General features: G+C 40.9%; 1 protein-coding gene across 2 annotated transcripts in view; it reads left to right on the top strand.

Annotated features, from left to right (window-relative positions):
• Nucleotides 1–13,213, top strand: part of SLC45A4 (solute carrier family 45 member 4) — a 98,922-nt gene that overhangs the window by 70,802 nt on the left and 14,907 nt on the right. Inside the window, exon 3 of one of the 2 annotated variants that reach the window (XM_037891934.2) lies at nucleotides 12,188–12,376. The exons of the other annotated variant lie outside the window; for it this stretch is intronic. Within the exon in view, the coding sequence (XP_037747862.1) occupies nucleotides 12,188–12,376 (189 nt within the window). The remainder of the gene's footprint in view (nucleotides 1–12,187; nucleotides 12,377–13,213) is intronic. 2 annotated transcript variants of the gene reach the window in all.

Raw genomic sequence — 13,213 nt, forward strand, 5'->3', positions numbered from 1 at the left:
TCAGGTGCTACTTGATTTGAGTAGGAGAATTGTGGGATCCCACTCCAAGACAGGTTTCAGAGTAGCATCTGTGTTAGTCTGTATTCGCAAAAAGAAAAGGAGTACTTGTGGCACCTTAGAGACTAACAAATTTATTTGAGCATAAGCTTTCGTGAGCTACAGCTCACTTCATCACTCCAAGACAGGAGCAGATGAGGGGCCTGACATCTGAAAGGGTTTATTTGGTGAAACTGGAAACCAGGTCAAAGGTGCAGCTAACCCTGAACTGTGACACTCAAGTTCCCCATGAATTTCTGATTCCATATCAAACTTGCTCATCTTGCACATGAAAATGTTTTCTAGCTGCCAGCCTTTCAGATTTGTTCTGGGCCGAGTCTCCAACTGGGTTCTTCTCATGTGTCTTCACCAATAACAAAAATGCTAAATTAAGCCCTTAGCTATGCCTGTGAAACTCATAATGGCTTTAATAATTTGCAGTGCCATGGCCTTCAGTGAGATTGCACAAGTGTGACCAATTTGAATTTAGTAAACAATTCTGGTGCTACCTAAGAAGAAAAAACCCCATCTCACTCCCTCTTAGCTATGTTGGCTCTAAAATAAATAGTACTCTAAATACACAGAGGAAAACGATACTCGGTAAAAAGGTCAGAGAAAAGTTGGGTGAGGTAATATCTTTTATTGGACCAGCTGCTGTTTGTATATATGAGAGAGAGAAGCTTTTGAGTTTATACAGAACCAGAGAGATTACCTCACGCACCTTGTCTCTCTCTAATATCCTGGGACCAACATGGCTACAACATTACATTCAGTAAAAAAGTGGCATTTTACAATTGTTCAACCAGGATTCTAAATATGATTTCTGTCAAGGTTCCTTCCCCACTCTGAACTCTAGGTTACAGAGATGGGGACCTGCATGAAAGACCCCCTAAGCTTATTCTTACCAGCTTATGTTAAAAACTTCCCCAAGGCACAAACTTTGCCTTGTCTTTGATCAGTATGCTGTCACCACCAAGCGTTTTAAACAAAGAACAGGGAAAGAGACCACTTGGAGACGTCTTTCCCCAAAATATCCCCCCAAGCCCTATACCCCCTTTCCTGGGGAAGGCTTGATAATAATCCTCACCAGTTGGTACAGGTGAACACAGACCCAAACCCTTTGTTCTTAAGAACAATGAAAAATCAATCAGGTTCTTAAAAGAATTTAAAGAAAAGGTAAAAGAATCACCTCTGTAAAATCAGGATGGTAAACACCTTACAGGGTAATCAGATTCAAAACATAGAGAATCCCTCTAGGCAAAACCGTAAGTTAGAAAAAGACACACAAACAGGAATATACATTCCCTCCAGCACAGCTTATTTTACAAGCCATTAAACAAAAGAAAATTTAACACATTTTCTAGCTAGATTACTTACTCACTTTACAGGAGTTGTAAGGCTTGCATTCCTGATCTGTTCCCGGCAAAAGCATCGCGCAGACAGCCCAAACCCTTTGTGTTCCCACCCCCCAGATTTGAAAGAATCTTGTCCCCTCATTGGCCATTTTGGGTCGGGGCCAGCAGGGTTACCTTAGCTTCTTAACCCTTTACAGGTGAAAGGATTTTGCCTCTGGCCAGGAGGGATTTTATAGCACTGTATTCAGAAAGGTGGTTACCCTTCCCTTTATATTTATGACAATTTCCAATTCCAAAAAAAGTGTGGGTGCATTACTTGTATGTCACTCCTTCAAAGACTGGCTGCTGCTGTGATCTGGCATTTCTGTTTCCTAGATGCCTAGTCTCACCAATGCAAACAACCCGAGACTGAAAATAAAAACTGGTCTTTGTTTCCTTGTAAATATCAAGTAACAAAAGGAATAAATAACATGCCTACCTGTGCCTTTACTAAACTCTTGCCTTAGGCTCCACGCAGGCCGAGTCTATGCTACAAAATACTAGTGTAACTATGTCACTTGGGGTGTGTGGATTTTTCACACCCCGAGCGACGTAATTATACTGACCTAACCCCCTGGTGTAGGTAGCACTATGTCGACAGGAAAGTGTCTCCCATCAACACAGCTACCACCTGACGATGCTGCCGGGAGAAGCTCTCCCATCTGCGTAGTAGCGTCTTCAATAAAGCAGTGCAGCAGCACCGATGCAGCTGTGCCACTGCAGGTTTTTAAGTGTAGACCTGCCCTCCGTCTGCTTGCTCTGCCTCCTCAGCCTTGGCGAATGTATATTGTTTGGTCAGCGTATCCAAGACTAAGTGCAGGCTAGTAGCTTGCTTGGCAGGCACTAAGTAGTTGTATGTCATGTTGAGATTGGAATCTTGTTTGTCCTAACCCTCCCAGAACAGTCAGATTTGTCCTGTCTCTGTGCATGGGTCTGTCAGATGAGATCTAGGGAGGGGGAGAGAAGCTCATAATTGCCCTGCAGTGAGATGTCTTTGTAGGATTAGTTTTCCCCTGATGTCCTTGGCCAAAATATCCCCTTCACTCTACCCCCACTTCCTTCTATGTTGAGTTGTTGCCATCCATTCAAACAGTGGCTGCGTTCGTGTTAAAGTTATTCCATTACGTGTGCAGTTTACAAATTTGGGGATCCTTTGGAAAGGAAAACACTCTAAATGTGAGAGAGAATCTTGTTATACCTAACTGAAAAATGAATACTTCATGTAACTGAAGATCCCAGGTATTGTCTACTCATATTCTTAAAGGATAGGGTGATCAGATAGCAACTGTGGGGGAAAAATGGGACAGGGGATGTGGGGTAATAGGTGCCTATATAAGAAAAAAAAAACCCCAAAAATGGGACTGTCCCTTTAAAAACAGGACATCTGGTCACCTATTAAAGGAAGACCATTCGGAATCCAATTGAGAGGCTTTGGCAAACCTAAAAGCTGCAAGCAGCGTCCTCAATGGTCTGCACTAGTTTCCTAAACCTTCTAACTTGATGAACAATCATTGGCTTCCCTTCTTCACTGATGATCTAATTTGACCTCTCAAGTAAATTTAGTATTTCTAGTTGTATGCAGTTTAAAGTCCTGGATGCAAAAAGGTAGCTATATTGCAGAGATGACTTGGCTTTAAAAGTTTCTCCAATGAGAAGTGTATAATCCTATTCAGGGACAATAATATGTTAATCAATGCGGTAAATAAGAGTTCATATTATTGGTCAGTATTGCAAGTTTTTAAATTATAAATAAGATTTCCTTGTGTTCCTCTAGCTTATTAAATTATATCCTTAACTGGAACGCTCCTGTTTCTAAATGTGAAATTGTGACCAAAAAACCCACGATTGAGCTTTGGGTAAACTGGGATGCTGCATATCTGCAGGCGACACACATCACGGTAATTGTCTAATCTTGCAGTGAGACAGAATGGTGCTAAATACTCCAGTCTTGCATATGGCGCATGTGGAGTATAAGTGGGGCATCATGCACAGGTTATGCCTTTTAATTCCATCCCGTGTGTGTGTGTGTGAGAGAGAGAGATTACAGTGCAGAAAAGTAATTTACTGACTGCTGCATTCACATAAACATATGTGCAGCTATAAACCAATGTGCACTGCATACTCGTTGTACTGCTGTATGTGACCTTTAAGTCCTTGTGTATCTGTAGCTTTTCTGAACTGCCAGTAACTGGCAGTCTCCTGTGCCTTCTAGGGACAATTAGACCTAGGTTATGAACTTAATCTTGAGGGGCTGGTTAGGTGTAACTTGTAGGTCATGGAGCATACAACCAACACCCCTCAGATGTGGGGAGGTCTGTCAGCTTTCAGGGATTCTTGTTTAAAGTGTTTGTATCTGGAGTTAATATTCTTCTTTAGATCCTCATGCTGCTCTTGCTGAAAGGTCAAAAGGAACTTGTCAATCACTGCCGGTTTAACAAGCTAGAGGGTTGAATTAAATTTAATTTCTAGTTTGTTTCAGCTCATTAGGCACCAGGATGCAAACTGATTATTACTGTCAGAGCTACAGATTTCAGAGCCTTTGCTGATTTGTGTTTTTTTTTTGGGGGGGGGGGGGCTGGACATGGACAAGTCCATGGGTCCAGATCTAATGCATCAGAGGGTGCTGAGGGAGTTGGCTGATGTGACTGCAGAGCATAGGCCATTATCTTTGAAAACTCATGGTGCTTGGGGAAGGTCCAGGGCGATTGGAAAAAGGCAAATATAGTCCCCATTTTTTTAAAAAAAAATGGAGAATCCAGGGAGCTACAGACCAGTCAGCCTCACCTCAGTAGTGATCTCAGAGTCGAACGGGTGGTAGGCTGATTGAAGAATGCTATGCCCTCTGCCTGGCTCCAAGCCAGTCCTCTTGCCACTAGTAGTGATGTCAAGTTCACAGACCCAAGTGATTTTCAGACATGGAGCAGTTTCCTTCATGGCGAGAAGGGAGAATCAGTTATGGGACATGCCAGTAGAGTAACACAGAATGAATCAGATAAATGGGACTGTCATTGGGGGTGGGGGATTAAGAGAACAGAATCAATAGGAGAATTAGAGAGGAATGGAAAGAATCATTTATGGGGAGGATAGGAATCTGGGGTGAATAATGGGGAAGACAACTTCTGAAGTTTCCAGGAGAGGTGGGAACTGGCCTGCATCCCTCCCCTGAGCATATCAGGAATAGCAGATCACAGGAGATGACTACTCCAGGTAAAGGGAACCTGCTAGGTAGTTCAGAGTCTATTTTGAACCCTAAACCTTCTGAGATTGAACCATCTGATTTGCAGGAATGTTACAAGGAGGTTTCGTATGAAGAGTAGAGGGGTATAGTCTGTTTAATGTTTCTTATAAAGATTCATAGTGAAAATAATGCTCACCAGGGTAAGCATGCAATCTTCTGGCAACCTCCATGTTCCCACTGTCTTTGGGGAAATAATGAATGAGTTACAACTTAGCATTAAAAATATTTGCCTAATTCAAAGGGAAGGAATATAAAAACCTTTATTTAAAATTGCATTCTTCTCTCAGAAGCCCCATGCTTTATACAAACCCTCTGAAAGAGGAAGAAATTAACAAAGCTGACACTGCTCTATAAAATTCTCTTCTAATGAGAATATGTGCAGACATGGAGGGTTTTTTACACTTATTTTCAGGCTTTTGAAAATTATTTTTGTGTTGAGATTGACAAATATTTATTGATCTTGTCCTAGTACTGTTTGTTGTTACAATAACAAAATACAAGGTCTGTAACAACTGGTCTGGAAAACTTAACTAGGTAAAGGATTATTGCCAATATTGAGCAAAATTCAGTATTTTAATTAAGGGACAATAGTGCAGAATGCATAGTATTTGCAAAACACAATGGCTTTTTATGGTATGTGCACATATACTTGTCTGGTGTTTGTTTCTCTTTGGTTCTGATTTTTGGTTATATCAAGAATACAAGCAAATCTCTAGGTGATAATTTGACAGGTGAAAATAGAAGCTAAATTCCTATTCCCATGTCAGATCTTTTGTTTTATACTTACAAGGAGCTATTTTTCCCCCATAGAACTTTATCAGAAAGAGACTTTGAATAGAAACTGCTGCATGTGACTTAGTCTTTCTTCCATGCAACTTGTGACCTCATACAGCCCTCAGACTAGTGGTGACACAGTAAGCATTTCCTGTGAACCAGGAGCAGTGCTGGTCCCACTATTGTTGGGCTTTTTTTTTTGTCTGGGGAAAAAACAAAAACTTATTTACTGGGAGCCAGTGTCCTGTTTGTTGATAGCTTGCTGGGAAATGCCATGTTGCAAGCGTCTCAGTGGCAGTGGTAGCTGCTAATAGAAATGCAATTGTTTTTTTTCATTGAGTTGTGTAGGACTTCTAACCTTCTCCACACTGTGAGCTCATGGGGCCAGTGCTAGAGCTTGTTTATCCAGGGTATTTTTTCCTCTTCAGTATTTGTGTGTTTTCGCTGACTGCTAAATAACAGTACCTGAATTACCTTTTTCCCCCCTAAGAGGTCAACAGAAAAATCAAAAACAATTACAAGTGTTGCCTAGCTCAGTGCATGACTGTTAATGGTCACAAGGCATAAAGTTTGGATCCTATTCCCTGACAGGACAAACACAATAGTGGAAAATTCCAGGCAAAAGGATTATAATAAAGGAACAGCACCAGACAGCTCATGGGATTGGTAACAGGATGCAGGTGCTTTCACCTCTAGGTTCCCCAATTCAAGCCCCATCTGATTAAAAATGCTTACTGTCTGATAGCTCGTTTGGCCCATATAAGCTCAATCACGAACTTATTACAGTCCAGTTCCCTGCTGAATATAGCAATTGACAGAAATTTTCACTTAGCAAGACTCAGCTGAAAGGACCAGTGACTGGGTAGGAATAGATGAACTAATCTTGTACAGTGTGGTACTCATTCCAAGTTCAGTCAAAATGTCTGCCTCTGTGTACTTGTAGAGAACTGGAATCTATAGGGCTAATAATCCGAAATTCACTTAAAATGCCACGTGGCTGCCTTTTTTACCACTAGATGGTGGTAATGAATATTCTCCAGCACAACACAGTAGGGGATTTTTCAGTGCCAAAAACTCTAAGAAGGTACTCCCTTCATCTTCTCTCCTTACGGCTGGACATGTTCAACATGCCATCTCACTCACCTTATTTAAATCTTGCCTGTAAAGGGGAGAGAAGAATGCAAAAAATTGAACTATCGGGATGCACATGTGCCTTCATAAGTATCTGTAATATCATTTTCCCCCTTCTTACCTCCTCTGTGGTGTGTTTGATCCTCACTTTGCCGTGTCTAAATGTGACATATCATCTCTTGAGCAGGGACCATACTTGTTAAGAGGCACCTAACATTTTGCGGCACTTCAGCTTCGTCCTTTCAAATTCCCTCTGTTTATTTTCTCCGAATGGTATATATGTGTGTATGCACACGCACGTAAAAATACTGTGACAGATTGTTTCTACTTCTATCCTAACATATGAGTTACTCTTGCCAGGAACTGCTCCAAAAGTGTGTCTTTTCGTCTTTTCACTGTAACATAAAATGCCTTGCTATACAAAACCTAGCGCTACTGGAGTGACCAAGATGCTATTTTTGAAAGTCCCCCGCCCCCACCGTGCTCCCCTCTCTCTGTGCCTCAAAAAATAAAATCCCTTAGGCATGCAGATAGTTTGGACTTTATGAAGAACATCTAGGAGGGATGTCTTGAGGAGTCTTACCACTGAGGCCTGTTAAGATTAGGAGCACTGTTGAATTGGCAAGCTATGTCTATACTACATCTGGGAGTCAGCCTCACAGCCTGGGGCAACAGTCTTGTGTCTGTGGGACTTGCCCTAGCATGCTAAAAATCATAGTCTGGAAGTTGCTGTGACGTTGGAGCTCAGGCGCCCAAACCCATCCCCTCCCTCTGCATGCTTGAGAGCCCAAGCTGCAAAGTCCATGTTGCTATTTTTAGTGCTTTACTGTGAGTCCTGCCAACATCACCCTGTCAGGCCAGCCTGAGAGGCTTCCTCCCAGCGTAGGCATACTTTCAATGTTTGGGGAACTCAGACATGCCTTTCTCTGTCCACTGTGAATCTTCATAGGAAGAGAAGTGCTGTTGCAAACTTCTGACCTGCAAACAGCAGGGTGGATGCAAGGTTCACATGTGGCAGCTGAACTGTAATGGTAGAGCGTGGTAGTGTTGGCACCGCAATGTGATTAGTCAGACAAGATAAGGTGCAGCGGCAGTCAAAGGTTTCCTTTCTTCTGACCACTAAATAAATGTACAATGGTCAAATCACTGTTGAAGCAATTTCTACAAAGTTACCTCTGACCCATTCAAGTTTTAGGTGCCTTGACAGCTCTGCAGAAAAACAGGAGTTGTACTTCTTAATTTTTCTCTTGTTCGTGGCTCAAGTTTTGCACAAGCCTTTATATTTCTAAAGAAGAATATTCTGGCTACTAAAAAGTAGTTTCCTGAAAAATTTCAAAGTTGGACATCTAAAACCATATTTACTTTAGGTGTCTAAATGGCCTATTTTTTCCCCCCCAGAAGTACTGAGCCCCTTCTGAAACTCTTGCAAATGAGGGTTTTCAGTGCCTCTTATATGTGGTTTCAGAGTAACAGCCGTGTTAGTCTGTATTCGCAAAAAGAAAAGGAGTACTTGTGGCACCTTAGAGACTAACCAATTTATTTGAGCATAAGCTTCCGATGAAGTGAGCTGTAGCTCACGAAAGCTTATGCTCAAATAAATTGGTTAGTCTCTAAGGTGCCACAAGTACTCCTTTTCTTATATGTGGATTTAGGAGCCTAGCTTTTGGCAACTAAGACTGTAAACTTCCATCACAGCTATTTGTCTTAGCCTGACTTTTGACTATTACATGATTTATATAATGTACAGAAACAAGCTGACCTCGCAAGTAGTAAACAGAAAGCAGTAATGCTAGCAATAAAATCAGTTTGTTTTTGTTTTTGGTTTTTTAAGGATCTTGTGACACTTGTGCAACAGTTCAGTAACCTTTCTGTGCAATTCATTAACCTTGTTTCAAAACATGCAAATTAAGTTCCCTGTCTGTAAAATTTAGAGAAGTGCAAATTCTATTGCAGCTGACGGAAAAGGTTTAAAAGTGGGTTTTAATTTTGTACCTGGGTGATCAGTTCAGATCGGATTAAAGATTGGTATACAAGTTAATGCCGTATCAAGTTCCTTTCCTCTGGTATTCCATCCTTCAGTTAAGAGAGTCTCTGAATTTTTATGTACTGTTGTACCTACATATGTGGTACATTTCTTTGACTTCAAATAGGTCGATATTTGTCAATGTAAGTAATTGAAACTTTGCTAGCTTTGGATGTCTTCAGCTGCGTTTGTTTGTTTGAAGTTTTATGGTTAGCATGCAACACCTTCTCTTTGGCTTTAAATAGATTTATTGACCTCTGAGCTCAACTCAGAAAGGCTTAATGTCCCAAAACAAAAATTACCCAGTTTTGAAGCTCAAAATTTAAACTCTTCCCAGCATACACACGTTCAAAAGGCTTGTGGCATTTGACTTGTTTCATGTCATGGTGACTTCTGCACAGACCAGTTATGTTAATGAATCTGTAATTACTGGATGTCTTTTAAGGTAATACTTGTTATAACAAGCAGCATTACATGACATGAACCACTGATGCAGGGCTAACCTGACGAAAGAGGATTTCTAGTGAGTAAAACAGTGCTGGGCGTTTCCTTCTCTTCTTATGTCTTGCAGGTATGTAGTGGGTGCAAAAAGTCATCCAACCATAAGAGACTTAAAAACCTGTCTGGGTTTGAGCTTTGTACATTCTTGTGCTGAAAAATTTCCTCCTCCTGTGCGTTGGTTTCTGCATTAAATTAGCCCCAGCCTGTGCAATAGATCAGGCATGCATAAGTGTTAACATTTTGTATGGTCTGGTTTGGTACATGTTAAACATTCAGGGCCTGATTCTGCTCTCATACTGGAGTAAACTATTGAAGCCAAAGGAATTAACACTGGTATAAAACCAGTGTGCAAGCAGTGGCTGGCCCCCAGGCAGGACTGTATCCTAAGACCTACTTCTGTGTGAGTGCACCCCTGCTGGCTGACTTTGTGCAGTGCTCTCTACCAGTAATAGAAAGGGAGCTGCAAGGGTGTAGATGCAAGCTAGAGCTGTAGTCCGAGCAGAGATTGGGGAGAGTCCAGATCAGAGCTGTTAACTTCTAATTGTCCCTGAAAACTGGGAGGTAGACTTTACATGTCCCAGAAGATCTTGATGCTCCCTTCTAGGTGTAGCTCAGCTCAAAGCCTTCCTGCCCATGGCCAATATCCAAGACCTCGTCAGCCTGTCAGAAAAGCTAAGCAAGAGCCGGCAGGTGGCAGCATGAGCCATGGTGTGAACACTTGGTCTCTCAGCCCCCTCTGTTTGTAGTTCCCTTGGCACGTCTCTCTGAGCTTTGTCCCATAGGCCATTGGTAGTTATCTCATAGCTAGCACAGAAGGAGAACGCAACTGCAAGCTAACTTAAGCCATATGAGTGGTATCTACATCAAGGAGAGACTAGATCCTCTTCTAGTGGAGGATGTTGGAGGTGGATCTCTGCCAGTCACTTGAACAGGAAGCTGCTGGTCTTCAGCTCCAACCAAGAAAATACTATTATCAAAGAGTGCCTGCTCCATCCACTGGGAAGAAAGCTTTGATGTGCCTTTCCACTAGTAGCAGAAGTCGTGACAAAGCTCAGAAGAGTGCAGTCTGATGATCTTAATAGCCCAATATTGGACCAAGCAGCTGTGATTGTGAACTTGTTACAGTGGGCAAAAGCTGGTCCCATCACAGAGGTTCTTGGCTTCCGATCATCACTGAGAGCCTTTAGGATGAAATACCCTTCTTTAGTAAGCAACAACTAAATTCTCTGTCTATATAACTTATTCACTGTACCACTACACTCTTTCCTGCTGTCTTGGGAAACCAGCTTCTCATAGAACAAGTCGTCATGTTAGTCAAGATTCGATGGTACTTTAAATAGCAATGAGATTAGACTTTCCTGAACTACCATATGGGTTCTTCTGAATGATTGCCATAATCCCACTTGATAACTTATACCCACAGGATGAAAACATGAAGTGCAGCTTGATCTCAATGGTAAAGATCAAACAGTTGTGATCACTACCTATGGTTTTGAATTGAGTATTTTTCTTTAGCATTAGAATATTGGTATTTTTAGGCTCCGTGCTACTTAGACAATAAACAATGGACTGTTGCCCATATTGCTTTGTTATAAATTGTGTCAAAAGAGTATATGAGGTAGTGCTGTATTAAAGAGGGAAAACACTTCTGAACATACTCTGACTGAATGTAACAACTGCTCTGAAGCACTCCAGCCATCTATAGGCTGCAGGACAGTATTACTCACACTAAATGTGGGTAGCAGGCTTTTTTTTCCTTTGGTGTGTGGGCTGTGGTTTTTTTGTTTGTTTGTTTTTTTTTGTCTCCTTCCTTCCGTTCACTTGTCTTTCTCCAGATGTAATCACTTGCACCAGCTTTTTCCCAGGTAAACCCATTTCACTTCCCCCCCTCAGTCCTGAATACAGAACTCAATTTTTTTGAAAAAATTTTTTAAAAAAAGGAAAAGGAGTACTTGTGGCACCTTAGAGACTAACAAATTTATTTGAGCATAAGCTTTCGTGAGCTACAGCTCACTTCCACTAAATGCATCCGATGAAGTGAGCTGTAGCTCACGAAAGCTTATGCTCAAATAAATTTGTTAGTCTCTAAGGTGCCACAAGTACTCCTTTTCTTTTTGCAAATGCAGACTAACACAGCTGCTACTATGAAGCCTAAAAAAAAAAGCAATACAAAAAAACCCTTTTGGTTTTAGAGAGGAGCAACCTATTTATCCATTCTGATGGCTAGCAAATAATTGCTTTTTGTCCATTGTTCAATTTTATCCCGAATAAACCATTTGGTACAAAATTATAAGCACAGCAATGAGTAGGGCACTGGTTTCATTTTAACACTTTAAGATATTTATAAATAAGTCCAGTTTTCAAAAACTGAGCACAGGGAATATATACTGCTTGGTGAGGGTTCTATGGGAAAAGGAACACTTACATGGCTGTAAAACTGTGTATAGGTCTCGAGACATTAAAGCTTTAGTAGCCCTGCATGTTGCTTTTCTCAGACTTGCATCAGTTGGTTATCACAATAGTTTTGCATTAATAGTTCTGCAAGAAGGGGAAATACCGGACGCAGTGGCCTACAGGTAATTCTTCAAGAATGTCAGAAGGCTCACTGCGGTTTTTGTATGTCCATGTACAAGTAAAGTCCAAACATCCTATTGCTAAACTCCTACACAGCTGACACGGACTCCTCTATTTTGCTCTCCCTACAGGGTCAGATCTCCCATGTATGCGAAAATCAGAATAGCCTTTTGGATGGCATTGACTAATTAAATCTTCCCACTGACTCCTAAATAATGCTACTCATTTTATAACCTTTATTTCAGCAGTTCGGATATGTTAACTGTAGTCTTCATGCTGCATGTGGGTTTTACATTGAAAATATACCTTTTTAACTCCTGTGAGTTCTCTGCCAGTTAAAGGTAAAGTTCCATAATTTTAGGGAATCTAATGCAGTTGTGCATTCGGGAGAGTGATTATTGGAGACAGATGTATTGTTCATGTATTATACCTTTTCATAAACCTAGAAATCCTGTTAGATCTAAAATGTTCATTGCCCAGCATGTAATCTGTGAACCCTCTTTGTCTTTGTTTTAGGTCTTCCTGAACAATACTACAGCCTCACTTGGTTCCTTAGCCCCATCCTGGGCCTGATCTTCACTCCACTCATAGGTTCGGCTAGTGACCGCTGCACACTGAGCTGGGGCCGCCGGCGGCCTTTTATTCTTGCTCTCTGCATTGGTGTCCTCTTTGGTGTTGCACTTTTCCTTAATGGCTCTGTTATAGGTAAATAATGGGGAAATCACTTGCCTTCCTATTTTGTTATAGTCTTGGATCTAAGACATTTCTATAAGAAACTGAGATGATATGCGGTTGATTGATTTATATGATGTTTAGTACTAAATTAATATATAGTCTTGAGATTTCTAACATGTGAACTATCCCAAACTTTGTTGTTTCTTCTCTTTAAAAAATCACAGTGCTAAATACTAGAGTAGATGTGTTGCAAGCCTAGCTGTAACTGTTAATACCTAGTCATTAATCGTGGTTGCCAGCTATTTGCAGATGCTGAGATGAATTCAGCCAGTTCTTGACATGGGAAAACTGTAGCAACCTGTTCACAGGGAAATGTTTCCTGTTGTGATCCATTTTCCCTTTAATGCATATCTGGCAACACATCCTGTTTCCAGCATTATTTCAAAAATTATCTTTTCACTTTTTCTTGTTCTTTTCTTAGTCCTGGTATTGAAAATGTCCAGAACACTGTTAATATTTGTTTATCAGAAACTGTATGTGGGAAAATAATTTTTTCTGAGTCCCCATCAAAGTTGTTAAAAATAAACTGTTTGCTTAGAACATAGTTTACTACAAGATTTAATCTAGGATCTGAGAATCTTTGTGAAATTTAGTATGGGACTGGCAGCAGCAAGTAAAATTTGGGCAAACATTTACATCACCTTTGGATTGATACAATAGCAAGGAACCGAGCCATAACTCTTTTGCTCTTATTTGTGTGGTAGACACAGCTCTATTTTTAACAGAAGTCTTAATATTGTAGGAAGTGAACTGAGCATTTGACACTGGGTCAGCATTTTACCTTTCCAAAGCCTGACTGACCCACCA

This window comes from Chelonia mydas, chromosome 2, assembly GCF_015237465.2.
Source record: "Chelonia mydas isolate rCheMyd1 chromosome 2, rCheMyd1.pri.v2, whole genome shotgun sequence".
Classification (NCBI taxonomy): domain Eukaryota; kingdom Metazoa; phylum Chordata; order Testudines; family Cheloniidae; genus Chelonia; species Chelonia mydas.